The 16,227-nt window shown below is 28.3% G+C and overlaps 1 protein-coding gene across 2 annotated transcripts in view; it reads right to left on the bottom strand.

Moving 5' to 3' along the window:
- Positions 1-16,227, bottom strand: part of Tfb1 (transcription factor B1) — a 106,251-nt gene that overhangs the window by 81,702 nt on the left and 8,322 nt on the right. For both annotated transcript variants that reach the window (XM_067273653.1, XM_067273652.1), the window contains exons 3-8: positions 12,061-12,219; positions 11,793-11,994; positions 6,521-6,617; positions 4,004-4,163; positions 2,727-2,876; positions 2,576-2,655 (exon numbers count right to left, since the gene is read on the bottom strand). In XM_067273653.1, the coding sequence (XP_067129754.1) occupies positions 2,576-2,655; positions 2,727-2,876; positions 4,004-4,163; positions 6,521-6,617; positions 11,793-11,994; positions 12,061-12,214 (843 nt within the window). In that variant the 5' untranslated portion in view covers positions 12,215-12,219. The remainder of the gene's footprint in view (positions 1-2,575; positions 2,656-2,726; positions 2,877-4,003; positions 4,164-6,520; positions 6,618-11,792; positions 11,995-12,060; positions 12,220-16,227) is intronic.

Genomic DNA, 16,227 nt, shown 5'->3' on the forward strand with positions numbered 1-16,227 from the left:
AAACGTGTTTCCTTTATCGGTCTACAGCTCTAACCATTTCGCGTGAATCCAACATCATATCATTTTTCAAACAATCATTTCATAATAATCATTTTAGGATTTAATCAAACCATCAATATCAGCATTTCTTGAAACAGTCCTGGAAAAAGATGATGAAGACGTTAAAGCTATGCCACTAAGTAACAATACTGTTAGCAGAAGAACAGATGAAATGAGTGAGGATATCGAAAAACAACTTGTTGAAAAGATGAAAACAAGACAATTCTCAATGCAAATGGATGAATCAACTTTGAGAGACAGTGAGGCCGTACTTATAACTTACATACGATATATTGAAAAAGGTGAGTTTGCTGAAAAAATGTTCTGTAAATCATTAGGAAGCACGACGACCTCCAAAGATTAGTAAGCTTAAGATTATAGTAAGATTATAGTAAGCTAAAAAATTACTTAGATTTCAATACCAATGAAAAATATAACATCTTGTGCTGCATATGATGCTCCTAATATGATGGGGAAGAAAAATAGTTGCTTAAAATTCATGAAAGATGAGAATACAAAAATGCTTCTTGTGCATTGTGTTATTCACAGGGAAAACTTAGTAGCTAAAAACATTTTGCCTGTTCTAAATGAAGTACTAAATATAGTTATAAAATGTATCAACACTATTAAAGCAAGTGCCAAATGTGAATGTTTTTCAAGTTATTTTGTGAAGAACAAAATGAAGACCATGTGAGTCATACTTCACACTGAAGTAAAGCAGATCTCAAAAGGGAACTGCTTGAAAAGATTTATGGAACTATTTGATACTCTTAGTGATTTTTTACATGACAAACCTGAAATGAAAAATCTGTTACCTGTCAATGGTAAGGCATTTGTGAGTTATTTAGCCAATATCTTTGAAAAACTAAATATATTAAATAAACAACTTGAAGGAACAAATAAAACTCTTGTCGATGCAAAAGCGAAGATATTTGGTTTCATTAACTTTATTGAATTATGTCAGACAAATATTTACAACAAAAATTTTGAAAAGTTTCATTGGCTTTAAAAATGTGAAGTTACTGATACCGCTATACTTGTTATTGTCGATCATCTGAAAATTTTATCGGCTGATTTAAAAGAAAGATTTTGTGATTTGAAAAAAGTTTATTTCCCAACTTGAATGATGCAGCCAATGTTAGTGGATTTGTCTCATATTTCAAATATGCAGTACAAAGAAGAACGATCAGAAATGCAAAATGATGAGTCAATTAAAACTTTATTTAATATAAAAGGTGCGATGGCATGGCTTTGTGAGGAAACTGAAATCAAATATCCAAATGCAACCAATTGTGCAAGAGAACTATTGTTACCTTTTCCATCTTCATATTTATCTGAATGTGGATTTAGTGCCATAAATGATTTGCTGCTAAAAAAAAAAAAAAAAATCAGCTGGATATAACTAAACGGGGACACTTGAGACTAAAGTTAATTAAATTGGAACCTGACAAAATCTCTTTGCAGCAAGCATCAAGTGCAAGGGTCTCACTAAATTTAAATAATAAATAATTACTAATAATTAAAACATTATAGAAAATCTTTCATTAAAATTATTTTGTACTTGAATTTCAGTTCTCCATTATATGTTTTGAAAATTTACTTACTGTGTTTTCTCAATAATTTCCTAGTGATTTCTTCCTAAAATCTATCAATCAAGTTTCTTTAGTGAACATTTCAATTTTTGAATATTAAAAATTGTGTATATGGTAGAGGGGAACATAAGAATTTTAGAAAGGCTTAGGTGAGGCATAGCACAAAAAAGGTTGAGAAACACTGCTTTAATGCATTATTTTTAATAATTACTGCAGAAATAATAAATTATTTCCAATATATCTTGGTAAATTAACATATATTATGTAAGTAAACAGTATTTTGCAAAACCTCATTAAATCAGTTTAAGGGATTAAAAAACTTCCAACTTTGAGTTAACAATACCTAAATTTTTCATTTTTCTGTAGCCATAAATTTCAATTTATCAAGTCATTTTTCAAGAATCTGTTCATAGAGTGATTATAAAATTGTACATAGTTTATGATGCATTTGAGTGCATTGTCAAGGCCTTGTGTCCAACCACAATGCCAGTAACATACTGTATCGGTAAAAGGATGTCGACATGAAGTTGTAATGGTGCGATTGTGTACAGCATAGTATTTTTTTATTTTAATCATCTATACTCACACAGAATATAACAGAAAACAAAAATCACAGACCTATCAAAGAGCTAAAGATACAAGAGAAAATAGGTTTGAGTTAATACTGACAATTTTGGCTTAATGCAAGCATATTATATGGAACCTGTGCCAAACCAGTAAACAGTTTCAAATTAATGCAATTTGACTAAGTGAGGTTTACTGCATATGTATGAAGAAATGAGTAAAATGTAAGTACTTTAAAAATAAAGCATTGTCGTCTTATAGTTGAAATATTAAGGTAGTTTTTCCTAATTTCCCAATTCCTAATAAATATTACAAATTAATTCAAATTTGAATTATTATTATTTTTTAATTAAAAATTAATTCGCATAACTTCAACTTACATCATCTAAATTTGTGTCTTCAAAATTAGTAACATCTACAAAAGGATCTTGAATGCCATCTTTCAATGCATTTTTGATATCTTAAAAAACAAACTACTGATAAGTTAACAAATCATAGTGCATAATAAAAAGTTTTCAAAAACTTTATTACCTTGCTCATCATATTTAACACATTCTGTAAAAATATCTTTTGTTCCAAGACTTAATCTATCTCTATGAAAATAATGAGATTGAAAGAAACGTGTCCAAAATTCACTTTCTGATAACTTGTTAGGAACATTTTCCATGTGCTTTTTTTTAACTATTAAATTAAAATTATTATTTTTTAAAAATAAAATATTACATCAAATAATCCATTATTTCAAATTGTGTTGAGTGACTAATGAAACAATTATTTATGCTTTAAATTAAAACTTCACATTTAATTAAAATAATCAATTTTCTAAAAGACTGAAATAAAATTTATTAATATAAAATAGTATTATTATTATTTTTTTAATTTTTGCTCAAAAATTATAAAATTGATTGTACATAAATTAAAAAAATATTTTTAATTTAACATATAAATAATTTTAATTAGGAAATATTTTCGAAACAAAAATCTTCACTGAAATTGCTTTTACCAAGAAAGCTGCTTGTTATAACAAATACCCCACTTTTATATAAGATTAAAATATCAATTCCACCCTTAAAAATTTTAACTTTCAGATGAAAATATTACTACAGTAGAGAGTCATTTATCTGAATCAATTGGTAACTGGGGTTGTTTGGATAAGTGATTTGTTCGGATAACCGATTATGTACGAAAAAATATTTTAACCTATCCGATGTTGAAATTTTTCTCCGTTGCGTGTCGCTTCATGTTGAATTTTTCTCTGTTGCGTGTCGCTTCGTGTTGGATTTTCATCAATTTTAAGCCTAACGAAAATTTTTATAATAATAATCGAGGCTAGTGTATCATTAAAAATTATTTCTTTATTTTGTACAAACAAAATAAATATATTGAAAAATATAAAAACAAAAATTATACTTTAGAAGTAAATCTAGTATCAAAAAAGTTCAATTCAGCACGACACAGTCCAACTGGAAAGCGTTCGGATAACCGGGGTTCGGATAAACGACTCTCTACTGTACATGCATAAAATTAATACACAGTATATATATGATCTTTAAAGAATAATTTACTTAAATAAATTAATACTTAAAAATATCTTAGGAAAATATCTTTATATGTATATATTTTGCAATTAACAAAAATATTAAAATATTTGTTAAAAAAGCAACTAGAACAAATAAATGATTAGTCACTTTTTAAACTAAAGAATTGTTAAAATTTAAGAGAGATTAATCATTGTTTATTTCTATTTATAAAAAAATGAAAATTATTATTATTATAATAAATTTTTATCACTTTAATTAAAAAAATACCTGCTGGATATGTCCTAAATATTGATTCTATGATATCAGCAGTTATATTATATTTTAAACCATTACAGCCATCTGTTTGTGGTTTAATATCTGCTAAAAATGCTGCAGACACACCTACTTCTTGTTGTTCATTACCTTCTTTATTATTACTTTGCCTTTTCTGTAAAAATGAAAATTTATATAAACAATCAATATACGTCTAATCATTTATAGTTAGATCAGAATATATTAGTTGAGTTACTAGAAACTTATAATACTATCATTATAATTACATCAACATATAATACTAAATATATTACTTTATAAATTTATAACAAACTTATAAAATTTAATAGTTGAAAACTTTACTTGCATTTAATACATAAAATCATTTTTTAGTTTTTCCCATATCACTAAAATATCAATTCCAAGTATTACAAATTATGCATAATATTTTTCATCAATTATTATATAGCAATTATTTGTAAAGTAGAACACTGGCTGTAATTTAACATTTTAAATATAATGTATTTATTCAAATATAACGCTCACTTTTTTTTTACCAATTTTGGCACTGTAAAAATGCCTTGTCTTGTTTTTGGAAATGTGACACTATTTATAAGCATTCCTGCCCTCTATCAGTTCGAATATGCTATTGCCAGACACTAGGGATGAATTTTTAAGCCATTACCATTTAATTACCAAAATTTAACAGAATATGCCATCAAATACTTTTTGATAGATATTATGAAGTACACTGAAAGCCATAAATCATTACTTAAGATCAATTTTGTCACAAGTTGAATATTGTATCCATATCAGCACAAAGAAACACTAAGTGGCACAACTTTGAGTCACTTGACCTGCATCAAGCATTTGATCAATTTTAGCTTATACTTTGGCATTGACAATACAACATGAAATCACAGAAAGTACTGGAAGTTTGTTCTACACAAGTAAATCAGATTTCATCTGATGTCTGAAAAAGTTATGATGCAAAAATGTAAATTTTTTGTCATAAAATACACCATTTTAAAATTTGTTCGTTCTGAAAATTGGCTAAAAAAGAGGTATGCCTTATATTCAAGAAAATATTACCTTTCCGGCTCAAGGAAAAGTATGGTAATTGGTCAAAAAATCACCCCCAAGAGTTTACATTTTTGGACTTGAGACCTTGAAACGTCAAGAAATGCAAAAAAACTGCGGGTTTTTTCCTGTATGTATGAATATGTGTGGGGCATGATTTTGTTCACCTTTTTTGAAGCTTAATAACTCCTGTGCTTTTTGTCAAAAATTTTTGAAAGTTTTGCAGGGTGGTTTGTGTACTAGGAAATTAAATTTTAATGGTTAAAAGAGATACGATTAAATTTTGATGGTTAAAGGTTAATAGGTTGGGGAGATAAAGGGGTCGTGTGTCATATCGAGTAGAGTCAGACTTGATGGTTTTTAGCATTTGCAATTTTTTATGAAACTCATCCCTACCCTCAAAATTGAACTTTTTGCCATTTTATAATAATTAAAAATATAAAAACTTTTTTAATGAAATATCATAACAGATGGCAACACCAAAATTTAAAATGTTGCTGGGAAAGTTAAGTAACTCATTGCAGAATATTTTTACTAAAAATGAGTTTGAAAAATAAGAGTGCTGCTTATATTCTGATAAATACTGTACTTTCATCATGTATAAAACAGATACCAATATATAGGAACTTTGTGACACTTGATTTGATCTCACTATACAAAATGGACTTGGGATGCACTTGGGATAAAATTTTATCCCTTCCAGCCAATCACACAGTCCTGTATCAAATTACAAGTTTACTTTTCACACTGGTTTTAATCAGTACTGATCTAGAAACAACCATAGATTAAACTTATATCAACTATTATTTAATTATAATTAGTTTTATAAAAAAAAATAAATTACATGCAAATTGATTTTTTTGCTTTAAGTGACCAATAGGTATTAATTATTATATAAAAATAAAAGTCATTTTAATTGTTTGAATAATTATGACAAATTTGCATGTAAAGTAATGAATGTTTCTATAAACTTTTATAATAATCTATAAGCTATAAATTTTTGATTCAAAGACTGTTAGAAAAAAATCTGACTTGAATATAACAAACTGAAAATAACTTACAACTAATCAAAAATTTATTAATTTCAAAGAAAACTATGTCTAGAAATAATATTTATTTAGTTTTATGATGTATTAATGATCTAAAATGCTATTTCTGTATAATTTTAGTAGGTTTCACAATTAATTAAAACATTTACAAAATTATATCCAGTATGTGTAATGTTCCTTAATAATGAAAGGCTGAATAACTTGCAGTTCTTGAAATAATAAACAAGAGTTTTCTTAATTTACTAATAAATCAAAAAAAATAAATTAAAATGAAAATTTTAATTGGTTGAAATACATTATATAGATTATATCTCAACATAATAAAATAATTTGATTCTTAGATATTTACAAGTTGTTAACCAGTATACACATTGAGACATTATATTGAAAAGACAATACCTACAGCTGCATGATTGGACCAAAATTCTTCAGCTGTTATCACTTGACTCATTACCAGATCTCGATATAGTTGAAACAGAATAGGGTCCTCTTGTAATATTCTGTTAAATATAAAACTTTTAGAATACTATAGAAACATAGAATATATTTTAAAATATATTAGAAATTTCATTGGCTTTTTCGTTTAGTTATTTTGGCAATGAATGATTTTTATTCAATCATTTCATTGTTAAAATTATAATAAAATATTTTTTAATGAACATATCATACATATTTATCAAACTATATTATATTAAAACTTGCATATTATACTAATTATATATATATATATATATATATATGATATGTTCATAAGAAAATATTTTATTATAATTTTGAAATTTACTGATGCCTTAATGATTTAATTGAAAATTATGAGCTTTTCGAAAAAGATTGCAATGGTGATGTTTAGATCAGTGACAGTAGCAAAGAATATATCAGAGGTGTACTGTACATCTCCGATATATAAGAATAAAGGAAGACGAAAATTTCAAAAGATTGGTGAATCATTATTAAACCATTGCGAATTAATTTCTATTATTCTGATTTGAACTATGATAAATGTATATATCAGAATTCATAGCAGTTTGTCATTGTAAATTTCCATGTTATCATCAAAAATTTCCAGTGCCTAATATTGTTAGATTTAATATTGTTCTGTAATTACAGCAAAATTAAGTTTATCATAACACAGCAATAATACAAAATTTGTACAGTTGATAACAAAAGTAAATCAACATATCACATCAATTGGCATGACAAATCACAGAGTCAAATTTGACATAATGCATAATCCAGACCATATCAACCAAATATTAATATTAACTTAGAAGTATGCTTTGAGTAACTTTAGGCCTAATCCACTCCTATTTTGGCCATATTTATCAATTGTGTCCAATGTACATAGTTACAATAGAAGTAACTCTCAAGTCTTCGTATGGTGCATTGGACACAACTGATAAATATTTCACAGGACTATAAATGGCTTGATAGTGTGAATCAGGCCTTAATAGCAAGACAGTTGACACCCATGAGATAAAAATAGCAAAACACCACCACTTGGACAATCAACAGAAATTAAATTACTTAACTGTAACCAGAAATGTACAAACTGATGGATAGATAATGGATAGAATTCTATAATCTTAATTTCTATTTAATCTGAATTAAATTTACATATTAGGTGTGCATGGTATATGATACACTACAATAGTATATGTCATAAAAATATATGGTATATAATGACCCGTAAACCAGGAATTTTAACAGATGTTTATTTTTTTAACAGATGTTTTGTACTGAGAATTTTATAATTGCTGAACTCTTCCATTCAGAATTTCTGATAAAACTCAATTCTGAATGAACCCTTTGATTCAATGAAGTTAGATACAACAGAAAATTCCTGCATATTATACATGAACGAAACTTAGCACACCAACTGCATCAATTAATCAATTATTTTGGATAAAAGCATTAGCATTAACGCAGGGTGGTACTTCCCTTAAAAATTTCACATTTTTCAGGTTTCCATAATTGCTATGCATCCTGATAAATGTAACCAAGGATTTGTATAAATGTAGATTTGTTCAGTCATCTGTTAATTATCATCACTCACAAGTAGTGTTCATTTGGACTGACTCTTATTTTCATGATTTTTATGCATTATTTTAGAGATCAGCTGATGACATAATAGATGGTATAATTTCAGCCACAGAGGACATTTCTAACAACACAGGATGCAATTATACAATTCTGCAAGTTGTTGTATGTTGTCAAAAATTAATGTAAAGTAATACAAAATAATAATAAAAGATATCCACATACATACATACATATATATATACACAAACATGAAGATTAATACACAAATAAATACAATAATTTTTGACCACAAGAGAGCTGGAAGAAAAGTATGTCAAAAAAGTTCAAAAAGTCTGCTTCAAAAAGAAAACTAAAACACATTAAACAATGATTCTTTTTTTTCAGTCAGTATCTTTGCTGTTTTCATTGAAAATTCATTATTAACACTTTAAAGTTTTGAAATTAGTAAATCAAAAGCTGAATCTGGGAATACAACAGCAGTTACTTTACAATAACTTTGACTTTCTTTTACAAAAATATTTGAACCTGTGCACCTTTGCAAAATGGATATCATCATTGCTCTTGATCACTACACTGATGATTTAATTGAAAATTATGAGCTTTTCAAAGATGATTTAAATGGTGCTGTTTAGATTAGTGACAGTAGCAAAGAATGTGATTCACAAATGTTAAAAGATGAACATGATACAAGTTATATTCTACTTGACAAGATGCATGAAACTATTGCTTATTGGCATCCTGCAAATCCACACCTCACTGTTAAAAACAATCGTTGAAACAAAAGTATTATTGATTATCGAAGTCAACTATTCAACTGTTCAATATGGAGAAAACAATCAGCACTGCAGGAAATTTCAGATACAAATGCAAATCTGTTTCAGAGTACATATTGCAGCACTTCAACAATGAAAGAAAACATGGCATCATTGTAAAGAAATGCAACCTTCAAATTTGGGCATAAATAGTGCAAAAATCATGAACCTAGACTCTTTCCTGTTGTTGGATTAACGATGCTTTCAAGAAAAAGTTCTGTATCATATCTTGTAAAATCACACACACTGGCTCATGTTAAAAATTGGAAATGAATTGAAAATGTCACAATCAGATTTTCTCATGATAGGAATGAATTGGTGCAGGTGCTTAATGCTAATCACAGCAGTGCCATACAAGACACACATTCTGGATGCATATTCAAATAGCAAGGTGTTCATCAAGTAATGAATACAATGCAGACAGTATACACTACCACTCACTCATTTATAATTTAAGTTGTGATCTTGAAGACAAGCAAATGACTTCCAATTATGTGCAGGTACCCTCATATAACACAGCATTTCTACAACACAGTTTTGCTCTAACATGGTTCAAGAATTTGGAAAATCCTCCCCAGAAAATTTCACAATTTTTACATGGAAACTCCATTACTCAATATTCTTTTTATTCAAGTAAGTATGCATGTTGTCTCAAATTTGCCCATGGATTTTAGAATATTGAAATTTTCAATTTGTTTCATGCCTTTTGTCAGGTTTACTCTAACAAAAACTGATAGTGCAATTTTTTTCTTCCATGTCTTAGCTTTTCTATCAACCAGGTGTCATTGTCATTGCATTCAGACTTTAGCCTTTAAGACTTTCACCGTATTTTGTTTTTATAGATTAATCTTTATATTTAGTAAAGTTTATTTAAACATTTTTAGGTAAGTGTTATTAAACTTTTTTTAACTGTAGGTAGGTCTGTAAAAATTATGAACAAAATATAGTGGTATTTTGATACTCTGTTCCCAACTCAAACAATTCAATATTCAAACACAAATTCTGGGAAAAGAATAGCTTGGTACTTTGTACAAACGCAACCCGCTAGAACAAATTTTTGATTAATAACATATTTTTATTTTGTCATTCGTTAAAAATTTTTTTTGATAAAAATATAATAATAAATGAAGGTGTTGTGATATTTCTGATCAAGATCAACAAAAAAGCTCAAAAGATGAGAATACTTTGCAAAAAAAAAAAAAATGCACTCATTTAACTAAAATTAACGTTAATGCATAATACAATACTTTTAATTGTGATTGTTGATTAATTATTGATTGCTTTAATAAATATATTTCTCTTAGTAATGAAAAAAAATAGTATACTTTAGTTAACTTTTGAATCCTAACCCTATGTTTTGCACTAGTCCTTTATGTCGTGTAGCATGGATTCACATAGCACAAAGAATGTATACAAGGAGTACCTGTATTCCAATATTTCCAAAACCAGGAGCTAACTTGAGTATCAAAGTTGAAGACCAAGTCACCAAATGTTTAAAAATCCTGCAATTGTTACATGGTTGTGTTCTGGAACACTTGATAAAAACTACATGAAAAAGTTGCTACTGCTTAATATGTCAGAACACATTCTTCTTCAAGATCCTGGGCAGGACAGAAAAGTGATGAACCAATTACCATCTAATATACAAAGAGTATAATGATTCAAAAGTTGTGAAATTGTGCATCACCAGGCTTCAAACAATGAGTCTTATTCAGCCATTGGATATACTGTTTTTAAGATCATTTAAATCTTATCTATGATTTATAAATGATACTGTTCTGATTGAATTAATGGAGTTCAGAATTTCAACAAGAAGTAATTTGCTGAAACTAGTTATCCTTGTTTTCCATCAATTCTGTGCTCCACAATATGTGAATATGATTAGACACTCATTTTACATGGCTGGTTACATTTCTGAGTGTCTGGACCATACAAAAGTCCATTTGAATTTTGCTTTGATTTGACTACTTTCTGTTCATTAAAAGTTCTGCTGGAGCTTTATCTGTTTATGAGTGAGGCACTGTTTGCAAGGTGAGGAGAATACATAATAAATTTACTTTCCAGGTTTCCTCCCTTCTGTTTTGTCTGTGAACAGATTCTTTACAGTTTTTACAGTACTTTTCATTGCTGGCTGAGTGAAATGAATAAGAATTTATAGGACAAGTGCACTGAATGCATCTCCAGGCGGCACCGTATGCAACTGAAGATGATTATATCACATTTAACTATTTCTGGAAGAGGAGATCAGACTGGAGAATCTGGTAGCATAACTGACAATGCATCCACATGATAAGTGGGAGTTACAGGTTTGAGACCAGCTCTGGACTGATTCTTTTCATCCAGAATATTCTAAATTATTTAATAAATATTCATTTAATTATAATTATTAAATTTAATGAGATGGCACCTAATGTCTCCCTCTACTGACAAATTATTTAGTAATTAATTAAATATAATCAGAAAAGTAGCCCAATATAATTCAGTGGTTGTTTGGCTTGACAACTGAATATTTGTAAACAACACTTTGTCATACAATTTCATATATTGTACCAGATATATATATAAAATTAATGAATTTTTCCTAAAACATCTGTTTGGTACAAAATTATTTAAATATTTTTTCAAAATAAAAATTACTATTAAACTATTATAGTTTTAATGAGTTAACAATTGTATATTAAATATAATTATTTAATCAAATAAAATATAGATATAATGATAATATAACTTTTGAGGAAAATGTTCATACAATTCTTCATCACAGAACAAATACTTCACTTATAAATATGATTAAAAATTTACACAAATATATTTTATACTAACTTGTTTTTTTCTTCTAGTTCCTTATTAACTTTTCGTTTAAATTTTGGTAATAATTGTTGCAAGAGCTCTTTCACTTCATTACGATCTTTTAATTGATATTCCTGTCCTAATGGATTGGTAAAATGAAATGTAGTTGCACTTCCAGTATGCAATAATACTTGTAATTGTACTTTTGATTTCCCATCAGGAGAAATTTTCTGCACTAAATAAAAGACGAAAATTACTTTTTGAAATTATAAAAGTAAACTAAAAATTTTCTGAAACTTACTTTTAATATCAGCATATTTTAAACTGACAGAAAAAGTATCTTTTCCTTCTAACATCCAAGCAATCCTTTCTGCCATTAAATACAGAGTTCCATCATTTTTGTTATAGCGAACGTGGTTAACCATTAAAAGAACATCTTCCGACGATGTACCCATAATTCCTTGAATTAAAAATGTATTCTTAATTTCTATGAAATCATCATAATATTAACAAAAATATATAATGCGATATATCATCACATATTTAGTAAATTAAATCACATCTTTATTACAGTCGACTCCGCATAAGCCAACACCCGGATAACGACACTGTAGGTTAATTAGTCAATTTTCTGTGGTCCCAGCCAACTTACAAAGGCAATAATTTGTAATAACTTGGTGGTGGATCCATGATGATTTGGACTGCAATTTCACAGGATGGAAAGTCTGACACTGTGATTGTTGCATGAAGGCTGTAGACTATCAGTGGATGCTTCAAGACTATCCCTTTAAGACCATCCCTTTCTGAATAAAATCTTATGATTAATGTTAAAAAACTCGGTTTACTCGACATCGTTTAACTCGTCACCACTGGATAAATCAACATACTTTTTCTGTTTCACACTTTTTAGACATCTGATAAGTTGACTCCCCCCCTGAAAAATGAGTTCACACCACACAGCTTATTGTACGGTTTAAACTCATTTTATCAGGGGGGGAGTCGACTTATCAGATGTCTAAAAAGTGTGAAACAGAAAAAGTATGTTGATTTATCCAGTGGTGACGAGTTAAACGATGTCGAGTAAACCGAGTTTTTTAACATTAATAACATTAATGCCTATGTAAGTCGGCCGGGACCACAAAAAACTGACTACACAACCGACGAGTGTCGAGTTATCCAGGTGTCGACTGTATATACCTTTCCAATCAAACAAAACTTTATTGTCTTAAAAATCTTTTTTTTTTTTTATAAAAGAACAGAAAAGAGAAAAAAAAGAAACAAATATAAGATCTACAGTATCTTATGATTTCATAATATATAGAAGCAACAAAAAACTTTTGCACAGTAAAAAATATGTAAACGAAACTAAAATGTCTTCACTTTTCATCATGTCCAATCACCAGTCTTCCATTGTAGAGACTTTTTATTAGAGTCTACACCTCTAATAAAAGGGCATCTCTGATCTCTGCAATGATCTACACTAGGTGAAAAAGTTTTTATTTATACAATTTACTTTTGCTTCTCTATTTTAGATCTATCCCAATTAACTTCTACAAAATCAATAACTTTACTATTTAATTTTTTTAAAAATTTCTTTACAAATTTCAATGAAATTATACAGATTATTATAGCTACATTAACTTCATGTAAATATTCAATTAGAGTTTCTTCTTCTCTAATAGTTTCAAATTTGAGTAAATTGTAAGTCCGTCATAATTTACAACCTTCTTTGTATAGACAAAAAATATGAATTTTAGACAATTTGACAAATATTTTCTAAAAAAATATTATATATATTATATTATATATTTGCATTAACAATTTTCTGATTTTTGTTTAAACTTAGCTGAATAAAAACTTTTTAAGACTTTTTTTCTGTCACAACTAGGTGCATAGATAGACAAGACAGAACCTAGTTATGACAGAAAAAACAAATAAAATATGACACAGTTTTCAGAATAAGCAACTTTTTAACATTGTAAAGTAAATTAATAAACAAATAATTATTTTAGGATAATTTAAAATTATTATACACCAATAATGATGCTTTAATTATCTTGTTTTCCCAATATCTCTTGTCAGTGATGTCTCAAATACCACACAAATTAATTGGGGAAATAGAGCTAATTTAACTCATTTCTTTCTAAAAATGATGGGAAAAAATGGACCAATGGAAAAACCATATTTGTTTAAAACACTAGATAACTGCAGCCAGATAACCAATTGTTCTTATTCTCTAGCATCTGCATTATTTGTTTAACAGCAATTTAATTGCTATCTTTATAACATAGAAATAGACTGAATCTATTAACTTTAACCTTAATACATTCCTGGTACTCTACATAACATTTCTCTAAACACCAAATTGATGAAGTAAATTATGCAACAAAATTTTAAGACCAATTACTATTTGCCATTTTTTGTGTTATAAACACACATTATTTTATTCTAATTGTAGTATTTTAATTTCATTTAAAGAAAAATCTTTTCTCACAATTTTATGACTTAATAGCAATTATTTATAAAAAAAAAATTACAGGTAAAAAGTAAAAATGAAGTGTGATAAAATTTTAAGACCATCCCTTTCTGGTTGCATTTTGCTATTTAAATTATTTACTAACATGGTGGCTGCATGACTGGCAGTAAGTGCATAATTATGTAAATTTTTATTGTTTACAACTTCCACAATTACTACAGTTTGATTAAGTATTGATCATAGGAAGAGGTACTGACTTGAGTATCTATGAAAAGGATCAAACTGATGTTCTGGTCACTTCTGGCTGGTCCTATCACACTATAGCAATGGAAATTAAGAGGTCAAACTGCTGTGACTCAATATCTCCAATGAAAGATTAATTCCAAGAGTCCTAAGTGTAGACACAAGCAGTTTTTCACAAAGAGACAAACTGACAGTTATCCAATCCACAGTGGTCCAAAACAGGATTTCTCTTCAGATTAAAGCTGAATTAGGACTCAAGTCTCATTCTTCCAATATAAACAATCATCATCACTAAACCTGATATATTAAAAAGCTACACACCAACCAATGCCGAATATTATCAGACTATTATTTAATTAAAATTATAATTTTTTTGTAAAACAGGGCTGGTGGAAACATAGTATTAACAACGTAAAAACATGTAAACAGATAATTTGGCAGAGGCATAGCCTCGAAAGGTCGTCTCTGCTGTGGAGAATAGTTTGTTCCTGGTGATTGGACATGACGAGTAAAGAAGATATTTTTATTATCTGTTTATATGTTTTTATGTTGTTAATAATAAAATTATAATTATTAAATTTTTCAAGACATGGCACCTAACGTCTAACTCTAGTGTCAAATTGTCTTATAAATTATTAATATTATAGCTGTTTCTAGCCTGATAATATTTGGAATTGGTTGGTGTATAGCTGTCCTCCAATGTCTTCAATAAGAAGATTGTCTACAATTTGCCAAAAGAAAGGGCATACCACCTTTGACATCAAGACATATGGAGCAGTGATTGGAGTTTAGCAAGTGGCATATGGCCTGGGCTTAAAAATGATTCAGTTATCTTCAGCAATGAAAAGAAGTTCAACCTGGAGAGACTGGATGGATATCAATGATATTGGAGAGACACCACGAAAGAAGTGGAGACATACTTGAAGCAACAACTTGGTGGTGGATCCATGATGATTTGGACTGCAATTTCACAGGATGGAAAGTCTGACACTGTGATTGTTGCATGAAGACTGTAGACTAACAGTGGATGCTTCAAGAATCTCTCCTCCAAGTTGCAGAAGGAGGCAATAGATTTTTCAACAAGATAACACACCTGTTCACTCAGCTAGACTACAACATTGACATTATTGCATAGCCACCAATAAGTCTCAATCTTAATCTGATTGAAAACCTCTGGTCACAGCTCTCCAGGATGGTATGATGGTGGCTGGCAATTTCAGACACCATTCACTCAAAATCACCATCAAGGATGCTTGATTCAAATTTGTGCAATCAGAAGGCCCAAAGTTCATTTCCTCAATGCAAAATAGACTACTTCAGTGTATTTTAAAGAAAGGCAATAAAACTAAGTATTAAAAATACAATTTTTTAAATAAAATTGATTAGAAAAATTGAAGAAAAGATTTTGTCTTATAATTTTGTCACTATATTTTTCATTTAAGTCTATTTCTTGCATTATTATATGAATAAATAATTAATTTTTTGGCATAAAATTTTATTATGTTATAAGAAATTAAGTTTTTATAGTGAAACCAATTTGTGTTATGCAGGTTGCTGTTGGCCACCAAAATATGTATAGTCTTAAAATTTTGTCACAGTTTATATCCTATTGAATTCTTAATAATCAAATTAAAAACTTTAAATTGACTGTACACATTTTTTATTTTTATTTGTTTAAATAGTCTAAGCATATTCACAATTAATAATGTATTAAACTTTTTTAAACACTCTTATTGCATATTTAGCCCA

The sequence above is a fragment of the Centruroides vittatus genome, unplaced genomic scaffold (genome assembly GCF_030686945.1).
Source record: "Centruroides vittatus isolate TY-2023 unplaced genomic scaffold, ASM3068694v2 contig_484, whole genome shotgun sequence".
Lineage (NCBI taxonomy): Eukaryota > Metazoa > Arthropoda > Arachnida > Scorpiones > Buthidae > Centruroides > Centruroides vittatus.